The sequence below is a fragment of the Rhea americana genome, unplaced genomic scaffold, assembly GCF_003343005.1.
Source record: "Rhea americana isolate MKP2758 unplaced genomic scaffold, rheAme1 scaffold_14, whole genome shotgun sequence".
Classification (NCBI taxonomy): domain Eukaryota; kingdom Metazoa; phylum Chordata; class Aves; order Rheiformes; family Rheidae; genus Rhea; species Rhea americana.
The window spans coordinates 4,189,482-4,209,823 of record NW_028185483.1 but is presented as its reverse complement, the minus strand read 5'-3'; the positions used below and the strand labels follow the sequence as shown (position 1 = coordinate 4,209,823).

Sequence of the window (20,342 nt, the reverse complement as noted above, 5' to 3'; positions counted from 1 at the left end):
ATTTACATTTTGATATCTTCCGGATCCAAAAAAATCCTGGATAAGTATGTATGCCTTAATCCGGTCGGAAACTTAAATTTCTCTCTTGACTGACAGGTGAGCACTGCAATGGTGTGTTTTTTCCTAGGAAGTTCACACCTGCAGGTAAGCCTTATGTTAGAGCCTTTGCCTTATTAAGAAAGCAGGCTACCTGTGCACGACGCAGCACAGTGGCGAGGGCATCCTCCAGACGCCTGTCAAATTGCAGTGTCCCAGAAAACAGTTTGTTGTTTGGAATAAGGAGGAGGGCTGTATTTCTTGGTCCCAGTATTCTTTTTCCAACTTGGCAAAATAGGCATGCTGTCCTGTTTGCAGAGTCCTTTTTCTGATTTCTGTCGAGCTTTTATTTCTTTGCAGAGGCAACGTTTTTTCTCAATCATATCCAGCATTGTATGATCTCCTTGCAACCACTGCATACATGTCACCTATTAGAAAAAAAAAAGGAAAAAAGAGGGAAAAAGAAAAAAAACATCCAAATAAGTATTCAAAATAGATCATATATGTTGGTTCTTTGCAGGGTTAACATTATTCGTGTATTATTCTCATTCATTTCACTAACAAAAAACCTCTATGCCAACAGCAGAAACAAAGTCAATTTCTACTTCCAGCTACTACTCAAAGTAAAAAGAGTAATAAAAGGTCCCCTTTTAACTTCTCTAGAGCACTGAAAGCTAATAAAGATAAATGTTTTCAGCAAACTAGCACTATTTATTTCTGGTTGCATTTTGAATGATGGAATAGATCTTAAAAAGACACATGGATCTTAACAATATCCTTAAATTGTGGAAATAAAAAATTCTATTCACTCAAAACCACGTTTTATATTGCTTTCCAAATCCAGTCTGTCACATTAAAAGCATAGTGTTAACACTTCTGACTATCAAGCTAAATATAACTTTAATTTTTTTAAAATGATTTAATGAACTCCATATGAATTATATGGATTAACCTATTCTACTCTATAATGGTATTTCATTAAGTTGAGGTACCAAGTGTTTAGAAACTCCATGTTTTCATGCATGCAGGAAATTTCAAAATATGATTCTGATCCAAAGAAGAGGGGTTAGCATATGTTTAATTTTAAGCACATATCATAGCCCCTCTGAAGTTTGAAAATGTGGCTTCATTTGAATTCAGTGGGGTGCTCATATGACTAAAAATATGTGTGTCTTCAAGTGCTTTAGACTGGTTCCAAAATCACTAATAGTAAACTCTCTTGAAAAGGCTCATTGTATACAAGGTATACCAATATACACATTGTGTACCGGCAATCAGTAAACTTCCTCTGAACACAAACTTGGCAAATTTAAAGTGATTTCTTGTGGCTCACAGTGTTTATTTTCCACATTTGTCATTAATTTAGGATTTGTGCTAATAAATGCATGCCATGCCTTTGCAGGGCCTGTTTAAGTAGCTCTCTGATCTTGTCATGAAAATGCACATGGACGGTAATACTTTGACAGCATTTTATGATTTGTGAAGGGAATCTGTGTTTATTATTAACTTTAAGACTATCTGAGCATATTTATTAATACACATGCCTTTCGTTCACAAATTTTAAAATACTAAATCTGTGTGCATACACTAAGCTCCTACCATCAGGGACTGGTCTTCTTAGAAACTTTCATTGACTTTAGTGGTTTATGCAGTCCGCTTGAAATGTGTTTAGCATTTATTGATAAACCAATAGAACAAATGTTCAGGTTCATAGCAGGAAACAGAGCAAAAGGAATAAATGTGAGCACAACTACCAGAAGAAGTAACAATGTAAGATGTGCTCAAACACAAAAATAAACAGAACCGAAATAAATACAGAAATACGGGTATTTTTTCAAATCCCTGTGTAATGAAAGATTTTTAAGGTGTGACACCGGATAGACAAAATTACCTTTCTTTATACTGAAATAAAAGCATGTTTATCCTAACTTATATCCTGGACAATACTTTGCCTAGAACAGGTTTAATCCGGAACATGAGTTTTGTCCTTGAATACACTCAAAAATTAAGATTTATGTAGGTAACATATCTATAGTATATGCTCCTGAATTGCTGAGCTAAAAGTCTTCCATAAGACTACTGTGCCTTATCTTTGTATTTGAATATTTAGTTTTCAATTTAGGAATGATCCGTCAAGTACTGTGGGTCTGAGACATGTCCCCCATGGAAACTGTGAGACCTTCTCTCTGGGTGTCTAGGCCTGATCCAAAACTCACTGATGGAAACAGAGATCCTCCTTCCCACTCCCCGGCTCCACCTCCCAGGTCTTTGGACAAGACTCTACCCGAGACAGAGTTCCTGCCACTCTATTCAATGGTGATGTGATACTACTTACGCAGCAGTGTCTTCATTTTTGCTGGGTCCTCCTACGTAAGGCAGCGCAGGTACGCAGTCTGCACAGAGTTCATTAAACAAAATATTCACAACACACTGCTGTATACCAGTTTCTGGGCAGAATTTGACCACAATAGTGCTTGAGTGTTGATTTCCTCTATAGGCGTTGGGAAATCCCTTCTCTTTTATAATCTGGCACGTAAGCCAACAGAACATGCCCTAATACCAAATCCTTACATCTTGCTGTATTCTTCAGTTACCACGCATCAGGAAGCGCCGTCAACTGCTTGTATGGTGGTTATCAGGAGAGTATTACAGCCACGTCATCCACACTTTCTCTCTGTCGTACTACACTCAGTTCTCCTGCCAACACAGCATCTTCTACTAGCTAATCTATTTCATGTGATTCAAGGGGATGTAAGCAGGATTTTGACATGCTAAGCCCAAAAATACCAACTGCAGCTTCCCAAAGATAGAAATGGTGTTGCAGAATCTATCAGTTACACAGACATTCTGCCATCCCCTGCAAAACAGCAGCTAAAATAAACCTAAGTGTAGGCAGCTCCAATATCCCTTTTTATACTGGCCACCATATTGTGTAGCAGTCCGTGAATCTTTTATTATGAAGAATTTGTTTGAGTTTTTCCACTTCCCAGTACGCAGGTTTTCAAGACAAACTGTGCTTTTGTTTTTAATGTTCTTTTTGTTTGCCAGCTAAGTTTTGCACACCAATATCTTCTTAAATGTACCATATACATGACACATTCCTCTCCTATAATCACATTCAGGTAGTGGCATGTGCAGCATGAAGGGCCAGAACTGTTCTGTGCAATGTCATTTGCTAAACTAGACTAACCAAACACATATAATGTTGAAAGACTTGGGGGAAAAAAATTAAAAATGAGAACAAATGTTAATGTTTGATATTTTTCCCAGTTCTAGTGTTAATGTGCAATAAAAATAAAAATACACTGAGCAAGAATGCCTGTATCTTGAAGCTGCAACTGGGAGAAAATTACTTGTGTGCAGTAATAGATTAATGAAGCAGATATGACAATTATCATGTTGCCAATGCACAATCCTAAAGAGCATGAACAGCATTTGCAGTGCATCCTAGACAAACTTTGTGTGCTAAGGCTCACAAGCCAGCACAGCACTCAACACAGCTGTTTAATCATGTCAGTAACCCTGGACAACTTCTGCAGGGCTACTGAGCTGTTTAAAGCTAGTAATGTTGTGGAATTAGGCCTAATCCTTTCTGCTATTGCTGAACTGATGGAGATCACACTTATTTCCAGGACTAATTCTTTTCACATCTTTCTTCCTTTCTGGCTCCAACCTCCTCTGGCCATGCACTAGGTTGCTAACATCACTGCTATATCATGCCAAGGGACTTGTTCAGTGTGTGACACAAAAATTAATGGTATTACAAGTTAATATAGAGAAAGAAGTACAAAAGTATAGCTTTCATAATATTGTACAGTTATACTGCTCTCCTGTTCCTGAAAGATCCAAGAGCATACATTCCAACCATACATTCACTGCAGCATGTTGGAGCCTGGCTCCAGACATGGACATACATGGACAGGCACAAAAGCCCTCAGCGTGGGTGGTGACAGCCAACAAGACACAGCACAGGGAGAGGTAAGCTGCTTGATTTTGTCCAGAGAAATTGGCCTATTCTTAATGAAAGGGGAAGAAAGAGGCAGCATCTCTCTTAATGTTAGGTTTGTAAGAATGGAAGGGGTTTCCTGGAAGGGAACTCCAGGCCTCTACTCTATCAGAAACTATGTCACATAATCTTTTATGAATTATGAAATTAACTGATTCCATGTAAATTATTGTTTTGATGGATTTTTCACTCAGGAAATTATTTTGGTCTAGGACACAACTTTCGTTCAAAACAAGAGGGAGCAAACAGCAAAGGAAAACACCATTCAGAGGCCCAAAAGTAGGGGCATGCAATTAGGACTTGTTGGAAGTAGGCTCAGATCCTTGCTCCTAAGCAGACAGCAAAAACTGCATGATAGGCTGGTGTGTAGAAACCTAATGGGAATGTAGAGCGTTGGACAAATTCTCTCATATGGATGTGACTGAGTACAAGTGTAAATGAGGATGTCTCATAGATTAGTGAGTTCCTGGTAAACACACTAACCCTTCAATTACTCCTTCTTCTCTAGTTTTCCTCAAAAAAATTTGTAAAGCAAATGTTTCTTCCAAAGCTGAACAAAGAACAAAAAGGAACAAACTCTACCATGCAAAACTAAAATCTTCTATCTAGCTTTAGTCACCAGCTTTCTGGAAGGCCTTAGGAAAAGTCAGTCTATGTTGCCACATCACTGTTACTATCTGCCCTATTTTTTCTGCCTTTTATAGCCCAAAACAATGGAAGTGAATTACATTAAAATCTGTCAAATAATCACAGAATCACAGAATCAGTAAGGTTGGAAGGGACCTCTGGAGATCACCTAGTCCAACCTCCCTGCTCAGCAAGGTCACCTAGAGCATGTTAGACAGGGTTGTATCCAGGAAGGCCTTGACTATCTCCAAGAAGGAGACTCTACAACCTCTCTGGGCAATCTGTTCCAGTGCTCCGTCACTCTCACAGTGAAGAAATTCCCCCTCACGTTCAGGCGGAACTGCCTGTGCTTCAATTTCTGCCCATTGCCTCTTGTCCTGTCACATGGGACAACTGAGAAGAGTTTGTCCCTGTCCCCTTGACACCCTCCCTTCAGGTACTTACACACATTGATAAGATCCCCCCTCAGTCTTCTCTTCCCCAGGCTGAAGAGGCCCAGCTCTCGCAGCCATTCCTCCTCGGCAGGTGCTCCAGCCCTTTGATCACCTTTGTAGCCCTATGCTGGACTCTCCCCAGTAGCTCCATGTCTCTCTTGTCCTGGGGAGCCCAGAACTGGACACAGTACTCAAGATGAGGCCTCACCAGGGCTGAGCAGGAGGGCAGGATCACCTCCCTCAACCTGCTGGCAACACTCTTCCCAATGCACCCCAGGAGACCATTGGCCTTCTTGGCCACAAGGGCACGTTGCTGGCTCATGGTCAACTTGTCATCCACCAGCACTCCCAGGTCCTTCTCCTCAGAGCTACTCTCCAGAAGGTCAGCCCCCAGCTTGTACTTGTGCATGGGGTTATTTCTCCCTAGGTGCAGGATTCTACACTTGCCCTTGTTGAACCTCAGGAGGTTCCTCTCTGCCCAGCTCTCCAGCCTGTCCAGGTCTCTCTGAATGGCAGCACAGCCCTCAGGTTTGTCAGCCACTCCTCCCAGCTTGGTATTGTCGGCAAACTTGCTGAGGAGGCACTCTGTCCCCTCACCCACGTCATTGATGAAGAAGTTGAACAGGATGGGACCCAGTACTGAGCCCTGGGGGACTCCACTAGCCATAGGCCTCCAACTAGACTCCACGCCACTGATGACGACCCTCTGAGCTCTGCCTTTCAGCCAGTTCTCAATCCACCTCTCTGTCCGCTCGTCTAACCCACACTTCCTGAGCTTATCTAGGAGGATGTTCTGGGAGCCTGTGTCAAAAGCCTTGCTGAAGTCAAGGTACACAACGTCCACTGCTCTCCCTTCATCTAACCAGCCAGTCATTCCATCATAGAAGGCTATCAGATTGGTTAAGCAGGATTTCTCCTTGGTGAATCCATGCTGGCTACTCCTGATCATCTTCTTTTCCTCCATATGTCTGGAGATGACATCCAGAATGAGCTGTTCCATCACCTTACCAGGGATGGAGGTGAGGCTGACCGGCCTATAGTTGCCTGGGTTGTCAGATTCCATATTGGCAGTGCCACAGAACAAGAAATAATATTATAAAATTAACTTTCAAGTAAGAAAAAAGCAACTCTGTAATATCACATATAAAACTCTAATTCCAACATTACCTGATTTTAGGTAGACAACTAACAAGCTTTCATTAATAGGAGACAAGGTATTATTTGTTAGAAGAGCTTGCTGAAGTAAGATTTACCCTTTTCCTAGACACCTCTTTCTGACTTTTTTTTTTCATCATCATCATCTTCACAGCAGTGGGAGTTGGAGAAGGCAGCAATATGAGTTTATGTAGCAGATGCAGCAGTATGGGAAAGACCCTTTGCAAATTCAGGTGAAATCTGTGGTCCATGTTAATGGCAAAACAGCTGCTGCCTTCAGTAAGATGGGAGAGGCTGCGGGAGTCAGTGCAGAGCTCACCCACCCCAGGCAACGGGCAGGAACAGCGGCACAGCTTCACTGAGTCTCCCTTTCTGAGCTGCTTATCCATGAAGCTGCTTCAGGGCTTTTATTCAAATGCACACATGCATATAAAAAATAGTCAAAAAAAGCCCTTCATCCATCTCCAAAACACAATGCAAAATATTTTGTCTAAGAAAACTTCTAGAATTAGAAAATAGAGCCAAAGACACCAGTTCTGGGGAGTGTTTTAATGCTTTATGGATATCAGAGAGACAAACTAGTTTACTTCTCTACAAGGTATAACTGGTACTCTTTTGTGTGTAGCTGTCTCCATTAGCATTGGGTCTATCTTCATTTATTTTTACATCACTAGACTGAAATTTTGAATTATTCTAGAAAGATAAATAGCAGTCTCAATTGTGTACAAATATATGTATAGTTTAAATTAGATGTCTGAGCTAAATCACAGAACTGTCTTTGAACAGAGGTTTGACTGAGAAAATATTTACAGTTCAATCACTCTTGAAGGACAATCCCTGTACCCAGAGGTCAGTACACTCATCTGCTCTCTGCTACATCAGAATTTACTGAGAAAAATTCATAATCTCAGTGAAAAAACAAAACAGGCTCTCTGAAATAGTCAATGAATCACAATCTCAGAAACCGGCTGGTGTCACAGTAGACTATTTCTATCATTAAAACTGGGCTGGGGCTTTGCCGCCGCCCCACTCCACGCTGCACGTCCCATCTGCTCTCAGCAAAGCGAGGCTGGAGCTGCTCTAACAGTCTCAGAGAGAGAGACTGGATTCACACAAGTGCCCAAAATCCAGATGTTTAATGCAAGAAAAATAAGTACGAATGAACTAATATGATAATGGAATAAAGATAGAAGAAAATATTCTCCAGTAGTATAGTTATGCAGCTACTGATGGATATTACTTTCTACACTTGTTGCCATGGTCGTTAAGTGTACAAACTGTATCTGTATGTTGATGACTATTCCAAGAATGAGATATGACTTTCTGGCCCTTCAGGAACTGGACATTCAACATAAGGAACATAACTCAAAGTGCATTAATACAGTGCACATACAGTTCTTTGTAACCCTCTATATACTTTTTAACACAGGTATGCTACTGAAAAAGATATGGTAATACCTTTAAGCTATAAACATACCAAATTATCCAAGATTGCACAGTCTTTCCAAAAGCAAAAATGTGAGACCAGGGCAAAAGGAAAAACATGGGAGCAGAACCAAACATATGTAATGAAAAATTCTCAGTGCCAGGCCTGGGACTCTGTTTCTTAAGTGTAATAAATTTTGCTTGCTCATACGTGACAGATAAATAGATACATGAATACAAAGACAGATACTGCTCTCTCTTGATGAAAAGACATATTGTGATCTGTAAGTTCCACTCAAATCTCATTGTCACGTGCTGAGTCCCATGTAACTTGACAGTGAGCCCAAGACTGCAAGCATGCAACCGCCCTGCACACCTGCTTTTGCCAGCAATGAGAAAGAAGAACGTGCAGGGAGCGAGGGCTTGACTCAGATCTAAAGTGCATCTTCCTCTCTGTTGATTCAGGGGCAGCTCAGAGGCCTGTGGTCCCAATCTGCGCAATTCTCTGAAGTTAGGCCACAGGGTCTAAGTGCAGACAAGATAAGTTCATGCTAATTCCCTTTGCTGAGAGGCATTTCAGGCAACATTTCGTTGAAAGGTGCAATGTAATTTTCACAAGAGTATCCATGAAAATATGTGCTGCTAAAAATCCCGTTACAGAGAAGTGAGTTTTGAAATATCATAAGCAGCTCTATTATGAGTCACAAAGTCAGAAAATGTTGAACCTTTTTAATTAATTTTTGAATTTTCTAAGACTTGAATTGACCACCTTGTATTTCCTATTCTGGACACTTCCATGAGTGAGGTTTCTGTGAAAACTCTGTTGAACTTTCAGTGACTTAAAGTATTTTCCGCTACAGCTCAGATGAGGACTTCAGACGATGCTGTGCCCCCTTCAGATGCTTCTCCTTGTGACGTCTTTTCTGGTAAGTTCTTGGTTTGCTTATTGAAAATGCTGCTGGTTTGTTTGAAGTGGTATTGGAAGCTCTGGGCAATATGAGAACCCTATGATTAAGGGGGTGTTTCCTTACTTTTTTTCCTAATACTGTAGATTCACCTAATGTTGCTGAAATTCTACAGGTTATGGGGCTGAGAAAGAGGCTGTTCTTTTCTGGTCCTTCTGAGTATCTTCCCTCTCCTATCGCATGGGTGGGGGCTGAATCTTCATTTACAGGAAGGGTGGGGAAAACCAAATAATATGTGTGTGATCATGGATGTCATGTACAAATACCTATTTTCTTCATGACATCTGTATAATTAAAATGAATGCCCAGCGGCCAATGTGAGGCTATAACAAAGTGATCTTAAACCAACATAAATTAAAATGAAATAAAAACATCAACCATATTTGGAGGAAAATGATTAGAAATGCCTCCTATATCTGAAAACAAAGCCATCAATGAACAGTGCAATCTATGAGCAGTGCTACAGGTTGTTGAGCAGAGCCAAGCATGCTGGTTTGTTTTGGCAGGCTAACAAGAAGTGAAGAAGAAAGGCTTTCTGAAAGCCACTTACCATCCTCTGTGAGGAAAAGGTACTCCCTCCCTCTTGCCTGCTCTGAGACAAGAGTTTCCAAACTCTCTTTCCCACTGAACCTCTTGATGACACCTTCTCTGATGCAGATGGGTCCCAGCCATCTGGCCAGGTAAGGTATTTCCACTCGGGAGGGTGTGAAATCCCACTCCTAGGCAGTGCCACGGGTGCAAGCGGCAGATGGCCAAGTTACGTAGCAACAGTTACTTCATGATCTGTTATCTGATACTCTTAGCTTGATGCAGAGATCCTCTTAGCACACGTTTGCAAAGGGGGAGTTGTCCAGTGCAGAAGTTCAGCAAGAATCAAGTTTCAAAAAATCTGAGAAGTGAGATCCTTACCCATTTGAAGCCAACAGGAATTTGCCCACTGACTTCACAGGTCCAAGAATTTGACCACAGTTTATTCAAACAAGTATTAATAAAAAAGCTCACATGTTTTAAAAAGCCTTCTGAAGAGAACTTGGAAAATTATGTTGGATAGCTTTTCTTATGCTAACCATTAGCTATAACCAATGCAGTGCAGCTGAATGCTGTTAATTCCAATGGCTGTAAGAGTTGGTAAGGAGGGTAAATCTACAGGCTGCATCTGCAGTCATTTCTTTATCTCTGACAGAGGTAATCTGGAATAATATTGACATAAAAGACAGCATAATTTGGCCCAAAATAGGTAGTCGTTCATATAGTTCTATACTGCTACTCAGCTCTCCCGTTACTGTTAAATTCAAAACAACAGTTGGTTATTAATACAAAGGTGATTAAAAGTAACAGTATGTTCAGGAACACACAGCAAGTGCAATGTGAGCTGTGAAAACAGACACTCTCGGTGCGATCAGCAGTGCGTGGCAACATCCCCCCGGGAACACTGGAGAGTGTCATTGCAACCTCTTCTCTAGAAGTGTTGGAGGTGTTTTCTAGAAGGTGTTCAACGTATGTCAGCAACCACATCAAACGATGCCTGTGCATTCACGTACATATATCACAACCACGGGTATACAACATGTGCTACGCGCTACCATGGACTGCCCTTCGGGTTCTAACAGCCACAAATTCTTTTCAAGAGACACAAGTAACCTCACTATATTCCCTTGAATAGTATGGGGATATTAACTGAAAGAGGCATAAATAAAATTATACCGATGGCCTGTATTAAGCATGTTTTAATAGACTTTGATAGTAGTACTAATATATTTCTGATTGACACACATGCTGGAAGTTTAAGAAACACACACACTTTCTGTTTCCTCAAGGACTTTTCCCTCTGCATTTCTAATGCAGTACAAGCCACTCTAAGGCAATTTTCTATTTTTTTTCATATAGCAAGTTCTCTAATGTTACAGGCGCAGATTTGGAAATAAAGCTTACCAGTTAACCTGTGTTACTTTGGCTGATGCAGGAATAATGTAGGTGTTATTATCACATAGTTAGTTGTTAGCATCTTGGTGTTAGAAGATGATATCTAGGTGACAAAAGTTTTAAGCATCTTTGGGAAAGGATTCCCCCAGCGCACTAGTCTTAATTTTAACAAAAAAGTTGGCTGGGAAGGAGCACTTTGTAATCTTACACTGTATATTTAACATTAAAAAGTTCACTGACAATTGCTATTTCAATGTAAAAAATGCATGTGCATCACTATTATTATGACACAGAAATTGCTGTGTTTCATGTTTTAATTTCCATTATTTGAAATTTCTAAACTTCTAGTAATATGTTTGTTTATAAACTGCTTTCTTCTACTACAGTAAAAACAATAACCAGAGTGCTTATAAAAACTGTTTTACTACTTAATGCAGATCTTGTAATTAAATGATGCAGTGCCCAAACAAAGCTCTGGATGCTTTTCTCCAATACAAGCCACTACAAGACTGACTGCGCTGTGTTACATGCTGTCGCCTCACAGCTCCCCCACTTCGAAACAAGTGACGAGAATACTTGGAACTCCAAGAATTCCAGAAGATCCAAGATTATGAAAAATTAAGTTATCCAAAAATTAAATTAGCAAATTGTTCGTAGACTATTAGCATCTCTGATCCCAACCCTTCAGCTTCATGATTCGTTGTTTCCAATTACTAAATGTCACTGTTACTTCATACAGCATCAGCACTGCACATAGGACTACACCTTAAATTTTCCAGTTATTCTCAGACTACTGCTGATGCTATCAATATAGCAAACTTTAAATGATAAATTCATCATTCTGCATTCCATTTTTATACTGGCAATGGGTCTAACAAAGGATCACCCTGACCTTGCATTATTGACATATTTGGAAACATGCATTCTTATCTAAGCTATTTTTTTTACAACAAACAACTGTCTGAAATGTACTGCTTGACCTACTGTTATTTAACACATTCTGTAAAAGCTAGTATTTTTAAAACAAGAGTCTGTAGAGCAACTGTTATTCAGGATATTGTGTAAAGTTGTCTCATGCATCTCGTTTATGCAGTGGATCATCACAAAGTGCATTCCTATTGAGACTACTCATGAAAAATCAAAGCTCAAAGCTTAGCTTTGCTAAGCAATAAACACAGAACTCCGGCAACCCACCATGATACATCCTCTTGTTCACTGTAAAATAGAAAGGAAAATTCAATATTGTGTTAGGTCAATTACAGGAGTGACAAAGGACAGAATACTCAGACTTTGTAACGTTAAATGATGCAGAGCTTTCTTGTAAGTGCATTTTGCAGTATAGCATCTGCAGTGTAACACTCTCCATGTTCCAGACTTCATTAAGACTCCAGAAGGGGCTACTAAACCCGGCTGTCCACCTCTTCCTTTTGCTGGCATTACTCCACTGCACGTGTCGCATAGCTGTTCATGAACCAGTTTATCTTAAAACACTCGGACAGTTTGAGGCAGTGACCTTAATGACCACTCCAGCTAGCCCTGCTTACAACTTAGTACCACATCCACAGTATAGAACACCTGTAATTAGTGTTTCTTAATCTAAATCATGGTAGTTTTATTCCAAATCTCATATTCAAATGAGCCCCCACCCCCCTTCAGGCCCTGCTTCGAAGGAACAAGGAGCAGTGACAGCTGCTGATGGTCAAGATCCTCTGCTCCTTAGGATCCAACCTCTGCGGGCAGCAAAAGCTCTGACTGCCAGGGAGCTGAAGGCAGCAAGACGCATACTCTATACTACTGTTTCTTGTCACCCACTAGTGGCCAAGAAGGACACAGAAATTGAATTGGGAAGAAAGAAAATCAGTGGAAACTAGACCAACATTGTGGAAGAACTAAGAGAAAGTGGACACTGAGGCCAGGGCAAAAGTTATAGAAATGTGATGTATGGAGACACTGCAATTAGGGTCATTCAAATATGTTCCAAATTTACTGGACCTAGTTTTATCCAAGCTGAAACACATCGATGAGCTTCAGCATTGTTCCTACTGATGTCAGTACTAGGAATTACACTTCCTTCTGTGGGAGGAAGTTTGTACTTACGAGCAACAACAATCTCTCCTAAGGACCAGAGCCACGACTTGCATTTCATGTTCAAGTATGGTACCAGTAAAGAGCATGAAAATTAGTTTATAACAATAACAAACTATTTCGTTCCTTCACTAAAATAATGCATTATTTATTCCTGCAACTGCAGATGAAGATTTAACTAACTTTTACTACTGTGACAACTAAAGAACCTCCTTACATTGCTTTTTCAGTAAAGCCTCTCTTTAAGTCTTTAAATTTTTCTAGTATTTTCTAGTGTTTTCATTAAAGTAGTCACAAGAATCATTTAAAAGTTAAAATGATCAGAGTAATATAGGGAGTGCCTCAGCACTGAATGGGCCAGTGCCTACAATTCCTCTTTCTCATTAGGTGATCTAAACATACAACTACCTCAGATACAGGTTATGAAGTTGTTTCACAGATAAGAAATTTTGAAATTTGCTCTTACAATTCTCCTTTTTTATTGTGAATTAATGGTCATTTTCTTATATTGAATGCCATTTCTCAAATATTGTATAGATTGTTCGGGGGAAGAGAGATAATACTTTTAGGAAAAGGTGGCTGAAAAACATCATGATTCAGAGATGATTGTATTCTTGTAGGTATTCATATCTGTGTTTTTATAGACACATAAAGCGTGATTGCAAGACAGAGATTTCCATGTATAATTCACTACTAAAGCCAATTTGAAACGTAATTCATGAATACATACTACAGTGATACAGTGTACTGAGAGCTTCTAAAGAATCCTAAATTCTGAAGAGTATAAGAGCCTTCCTTGGCACAAGATGCCAGATCTACTCTAACTTGACACAATTTCATTTAATCAGGAATTGCTAAACAACATAATACCCAAATCTAATATAGACACGACCTATCGACAGATAGAATAGCTGAAATACAGGCAAGAAACTAAGAGTGGCACCTACAAGCTTTAGAAAATGGGATTCATTGGTTACCTGCATCTTACCTCTGTTTTCTATTTAAAGGTGATCACCAAATGAATGACACTAGCTGGCACAATATGTGACAGTGATTTGGTCTAAATGCAACACATCAAGCCACAAACACCAGTCTGCTAGACGAAGGCTTTGCCTGCAGGGTTCCCGCGCATGGGTGACCAGGCAGCACTCTGCAGCACACCAGCTGTGATAGCACTATGAGTGCAATCCAAGTTCAGGCCTCCAAAGCAGAGATTTAAATATTTATTTTAAAAAGAAGAGCTAAAGACAAAGCAGACTAACAAAATATTCAACTTCATTACCTGTAACATAAGTGAACAAATTGCTAAGCAGCAACAAAAGGCTATTTTTCTCTGTTAGGCTCACGTTTTTGAAATGTGATGCAGAAATCAAATAAGAGCTATCATCTGATTATTATTAATCAAAAAAAGAACAATGCTGTTGTATTTTCTCCTTTTTGCTACTTTCTGTTTTGACTCTGTTACAACTTATATTGTGTTTATAAACCCCAGACACTAAATGCCCTTTTCCACACTGCAAAAATGACATAAGCCTTAAAGACTCAACCCATAAGTACATTTGTATTAATTACCACTGACTTGAAAAGACTTAAGTTCAGGTCCCAGCCCATAAACACCAAGCTCAAGTAATGGAATGTGCTCTTTCCCCATACTATTTTTTGTTGAGAAAAAACAGTCCTTGGATCCTTTCATTTGTAGCTTGTGAGTGAAACAGGGATTTGTTGTTGTCCTGCATGAGGTCGGAATTTAATCCTGTAAGTTTAAAGGAAAAATTGAAAAGGATTTTCTATTATGTGATTTTATTTGGGGTGAAGGTTCTTCATAACAGTGGCTTGATCATGCTAAAAATTCCGTAGTATTTTCTGTATAAAAATTTGTCTTCTGAGATCTTTCTGAGTAGCTGCTGCCACTCTGCTGCTGCAGCTTACTACGCATTGTGACCGGCCTCACTGGACGAGATGGTAAGATCATAACATTAACATTAAGAGGAAGCAAATTTGCCACTCTTCCAAATAATTAGGTCTCGCGCTGAAACACATATGATTATCGTAGAAGTTCCAATTCAGTGAAGAACTTAAACATAAAAATATTGTATGTCTTCTTGATTTAGAGGGATACTGTGCTGTTTAAAGCTAAGCCTGTGCTGTACGGGGTCAAGGCCAGGTACCCGAGCCTACATACAGTTGCGTGCTGATTAACTTTACAAAGGGCTAACAAATGGTTGTTAGTTGTTTTAATAAATGCCTAATCAATTGTTATGTATTTACTGTGGCTTGCAAAGAGGTAGTTTGAAACCATAACTGAGTAATACAATGTCTGTAATGTCCTTATTAAATGGACTCATAAAGTATGATATTTTTATGTGTTTCTAAAGCTCAGCTGCACTGGAGAGACTTGTCTTTCCAGCCTGAGGAAGGCCTTGTCCAGCCAGTATTTATATGTGCAAGACTTTGTGGGCATGGATCGTCCCTCAGGTTTATCGGAAGTCCCTCCGTGAACAGAGGTAAGGTTTGGAGGAGGAAAGCCCAACTGGCTGAGGGCGTATCTAAATCTAGAAACACTTGACAAACATGAGACACAGGGAGACAAAAGAGCAGAATGTGGCTATTATCAAATATTTTTCAACCACAGAAAGCACTCATGAGAAACACAAGTATCTTCAGAATTTGGGGCTGTTAAAATAATTTTTTTTGAAGAACAGGAAAACTTAAAATGACTAAAATAATCATCTTTTAAAGTTCTCATTTAAAATACATGACATTTTTATTTTCATTGTTTAACAAGACAAAATGAGAATAAAAGTAGGTTATCAAAAGTGGGTGCTGGCATTCATATTTTTATATAATTGGCATACACATAATGTATATGAATAGCCACACATTTCTAGTGAAAGACTATGAACAAACACACATACATATACATAGATATATAAACATACTATACATACATACATGAGTGAATATACATATTTATGTGCATACAGTATACAGACAAGATACTATACAGGTACAGTAAGTGCAATATACTGTATAAGGCTATACAAACATCGAAAGATTCTGGTGAAATGATGCCAACCACGAGAACAAAGCTTGAATGACTGGTGATTTAACACAGATGGTGGGGAAAAACCTTGCTGCTCCGTGTCGTGTTTTATGCATCAGGCACACACGGTTCAAACAGAAAATATGGTACAATACATTCAGTTCATATATAAAAAAGGCAAGACAAGTGGGAGTGTGCATGGAGGTAATTGAAATGTGTATGAGCAGACAAATAAGGTTGTTCTACCTAGAATACACAGTGTTTGTGTTCATTTATAGAGAATGCCTATATATAAACCCATGCCTTCATGAATTCATGCCATTTTTTATTTCTATTTTTTCCTTTAAGAATATTATAAAATTCTTGCCCTGAGTTAAACATAAATGCACACAGAAAAGGAAGGAAAAAAAAGAAATTGCATGCTTGCTTTCTTTTTTTTTTTTTTTTTTTTCCGAACCAAGGCACAATGTCTTCAATAGTGATTGCAACACCATTTGAAATCAACTTAGCAGTAGTTATTGTTCTGGTACCGCTTCTGTTTTAATGTGACTAAACTAATTGTTTGCACACAAAAGTCTCAGAACAAGCTTTGAAGTGAATTTACAAGTTTTTTGAAGAGAATAAATAATTTGGGAAATGTCTTAGAGAGAAATTCCCTGAAGAAGAAGGAATGTTACCAAACAGAATTCCTTTATAGGCAATTTACTAGTGTTTAGGCTGAAATTATTAACATCTGCCTTTACATTAATTACAGTGTATTTTTTTCTTTTTTTTTTTTTTTTTTTTTTTTTTTTTTTTTTTTTTTTTTTTTTTTTTTTTTTTTTTTCAAATACAAAGCTGTAAGAGCGGCTAAAAATGAGATGAACTAGCAGGTAATTTTTAGTTTCTGGCTGTGGGCAGGCCAGGCCAGGAACCAGAGGTGCAGCTCGGCAAAGGTCGCCTGATGAGACCACAAGGTCTCACAAGCTGGTTTCAGGTGCGCGCTGCCCCGTGCCCGCTCGTGCCTGAGCCCGGCTCCGGCTCCGGCTCCGGGCAGAGACGCCGCAGCTCCGCGGGTGCAGGGCACGGCGTGGGGCACCGCACGGCTCGCGCCGTCCCTGCGGCTCTGCCCCTGGCCCCGTGCGAAGCCTCCGCGAGAAGCTGCGTGGGCAGGGGGGCCCAGCGTGTCTGCCTCCACGGGGCAGCTGCTGCGCTGCTAATGCCTGAACGAGGAATGCTCTTCGGCACAGCAGCCACGCTGCTGCAAAGCACCCTGCGGTCCAGCGACACTCGGCACAGCTCCCTCCCGAAGGAGGGCCCTGCTCCTCCCCCTGCACGCCTGGCATGCGGGGCACAAAGCGTCGCAGTGTTTTGGTGCCCAGCACAGCACTAGTTTCCATGGGACAGAGGCACCTATAAAAAGGGCCTAATTGCAAAGCACTGGACAGGACTTCAACTTAGATCTTGGGGCAAAGTTCGGACTTCAATGATGTGAAAGCCCTTCTGCTCGGGGTGCAATGTCACCACTTGTACAGTAAGCACGGCCAGTATCTGCCAGCTGCTCTGGCACTCCTCAGGGGCTGCTGTTTAGCCCTTCTGAGGGATCAAACTGAACACGGCCAGACCGTACAAAAGTCCACAGGTAAGAAGTGAGGCTCTGGATTGCTGCCCTGTCCTGAGCGAGCTCAGAAGCAGGGCACCCCATCCCTTTGCGGCTCTTTCTTTCTTGTCTCTTAACTATTTTCTTTCCTTTATCTTGATAAAAGAATTAGATGTCCCTGAAGGAGGAGGTGATGATCTGCTTTAAGCCTCAGAATTTATTTCCTTTCCCTTACAATCAAGCATGCACGAAGGGCTACACCTGCCTGTCTTCTTGTCTTCCTGCCGGTAGCCTGCGCTGGGCTTCTCGCTGACTTCCAGGGCCTACGCAGTGTAACTTACCTCTCAGGGAGCAACAGCCTCGGTTGTGCTGCGCTGCCCGGGGCCTCTTTCCCCACAGATTTCTCTGTTAAGCTAAGGCTATTTTTCAAAGTGCTGAAATACATTGTCCCCACTCTGTCAAACACAGGCACAACGTAACAACCCTCCTGAAGCCTCAGACCACTTGGGTGAGAGCTAGTCATGTCTGTCCACTTCTTTTTAAAAGAACAACGCTTACTCTTAGATCTGAGAAACAACCACACAAAATGGTCAAAAACTTCTTGAGAGGAAAGAGAGGCCTCACAAACACTGCATTTCCTTCTTTGTCAAAATATTATTGTATTTCAAAAGTTTCAGCTATCTTTGAGAGGGAACAAACATCCTTCTGTACTCTACTGTCAAGCTTACAAAACTCATCCAAGAACAACAAGAGATCAGCAAAAGAGAATGGAATATCCTTCCCCCTGCTCTCTTCATGATGCCTTAAATAGCGGCAGTCAAGCTCGTACTTCAGCAATGAGGAAAGGGATGAAGAAAGAACATAGGCCTAGTTTTCAGAGAGAGCAAGATCTGATCACTCTGTTCCCTATACCTGATATTTGCTTTCTGTAGAATTACTTTCCCTAGAGCCGACCTGCTTTTACTGCCCCCTCCTGTCACATGTCTCACTGGTGCCAAAAACTAGCCCTTTCTAACAGATGTTCTTAAAGGCCATGAAGAGCACAGTCACCTTTGGAGAACAAGCAGCTCCCCTAAGATGGGCATTGCTGCCGTGCAGTCAGGGATCAGCGTGTGCCTGTCCCCTAGGCCGACAGCTATTTGTGTCTGCAAGGCCAAGCCAGAGTCTGATGATATTGCGTATTACAGCCAACAAGAGCCATCAAAACTAAGCATGGGCCTTGGGATCTCCCGTGGCCACAGGGCAGGCTCAGATATTCCCTGGGACTGGTTTTGCCCATGCTGTGACTCAGGCAAGGCTCCTCTCCAGCACAGTGAGGGCCTCAGAGTATGCACTCTCTCATGCTCCTAAATCAGAGTCCTGGCAAAGTAAGCCCCAGCAATGCAGTGACCTGCTTCTGCTGCATGACCAGACCAGCTGAATGCTGAAGAAGAAATTTTGGGATAGCAACAGCAGGGCTGCCTGCCAACAGAAGACAGCTTTGACACATTTGCTGCTTGTGCCAATCAGGCAGAAATGCCCTGGAGGTGAGGGATGATGGATGGGGAAATTCCATCCACTTCAAGGTTTGAGTTTTCTTTACTTTTTTTAATAAGTGTTCTCTGTTTGCAATTCATATATTTAGAAACAATTTGTATTGCTTTGGACCCATTTACTGATTATGTAAGACCAGATTCAAGCTGAAACTTCACGTAATACGATGTGGAGCCTTCCCTAAAGCATTAACATTCTTGTTGTTGCTCTCATCCAAAATGTTGACAGCATATTTAGCTGGACTGACAGCAGCAGTATTTTGCCTTCATGTGTGCAAAATATTTGTCCTTGCAGGAAAAAAAAAAGAACTATGTAAAGTAATCCAATTGCTCCCTCTCGTGGACATGGAGTTCTGCTGCACTTTGGGAAGGCCTGAAAGCATGCTAAGAAATCCAACAGTTCGAATTCTCTCAATATTTTAGCAGTGCAAACTGCTAAAAGCGTTTGTGACACTTCTCAACACAGCTTATGCCCCAGCACTTCTCTCCAGGTGGTGGCAATCAGTGTGATGAGCTCTGTTTTGTGAATATTCAGCCTGAACAGGAGGACAAAATCCTGGATGATCCAGATTTTTAAATATATACAGGCCTAGCTCTGGCCGAATTCAAACATTATCTCAAGGTAAAAGTTGTCCCAGGTCACATCACGTCAAGTGCTCATGCCAAGAGGTCCTCTCTGCACCCTACCCTTGACTCTACCACGCCTGTCCATCCTCACATGTAGTACCCAGCAGGGCTTCTCCCTCCCACAGTCTTCCAGAGGAACTGAAAGCCTCATTAAATTTCTTTCTTACTTACATACATACTTACTTACAAGATCCCCTACAGCTGTGTCTAAATCTTATATTTTCCCGCTGAGTGCAATACTTTATTTCTACTCTGTGTGCCTGAGTACCAGTTAAGCCACAGGTGATGGGATTATCCCCTCAGAAGGAACAAGTGGGAGGGAGAACAGGAGAGGGTAGACCGGAGGAGAGCTTGGGGCAAGTGAGTGAAAGAGAAGAAGTGGGCAAGTGTAAAAGAAAGAAGATGAGAAAATGGCAATGAGGTCCCTCCTCAAAGAGTTAGGAAAGAACGGACTTCTTCCCTGCTACCCCACCTGGTCTCATGACCTTTCCTCTACTTGCTGAATAGTGGTCATCTTCAAAAGAAAGGTGCCGAGCACCTCACCTCTCCCAAACGCTTGGTGGAGAGGATGCTCTCCTGGCTGGGGAGGGAGGATGTGGATGTAAGCCCTTCTAGAAGGAGCAGCAACAAAGGTCTTGTAGGAGCTGGGCAAGTCCTCTGGCCACTGGGCTCTTGCACAAAGCTCTGTATGTGTGGCTGAGGGCAACGTTAGGAGCCTCAGAAGGTATACGCCTGATACGAAGCAGATGTAGATGCTTATTAGGTCTTTTTGGCTCCCTGTACTTCAACAGACTCAAATCGACATTGAGTCTGCATTGACTTTACAATCATTTTACATGCTTACTTGATGAAAACTGAATTGTTCCCTTAATACAGGGGCCTCTGGTGTGCAGATCCCACCGGTC

At 41.1% G+C, this 20,342-nt stretch overlaps 1 protein-coding gene across 1 annotated transcript in view; it reads right to left on the bottom strand.

The window, feature by feature from the left end:
* Positions 1-236: 236 nt before the first annotated feature.
* NYAP2 (neuronal tyrosine-phosphorylated phosphoinositide-3-kinase adaptor 2) overlaps positions 237-20,342 on the bottom strand; it is a 134,994-nt gene continuing 114,888 nt past the window's right edge. Inside the window, exon 6 of the mRNA XM_085298523.1 lies at positions 237-464. Within this exon, the coding sequence (XP_085154649.1) occupies positions 237-464 (228 nt within the window). The remainder of the gene's footprint in view (positions 465-20,342) is intronic.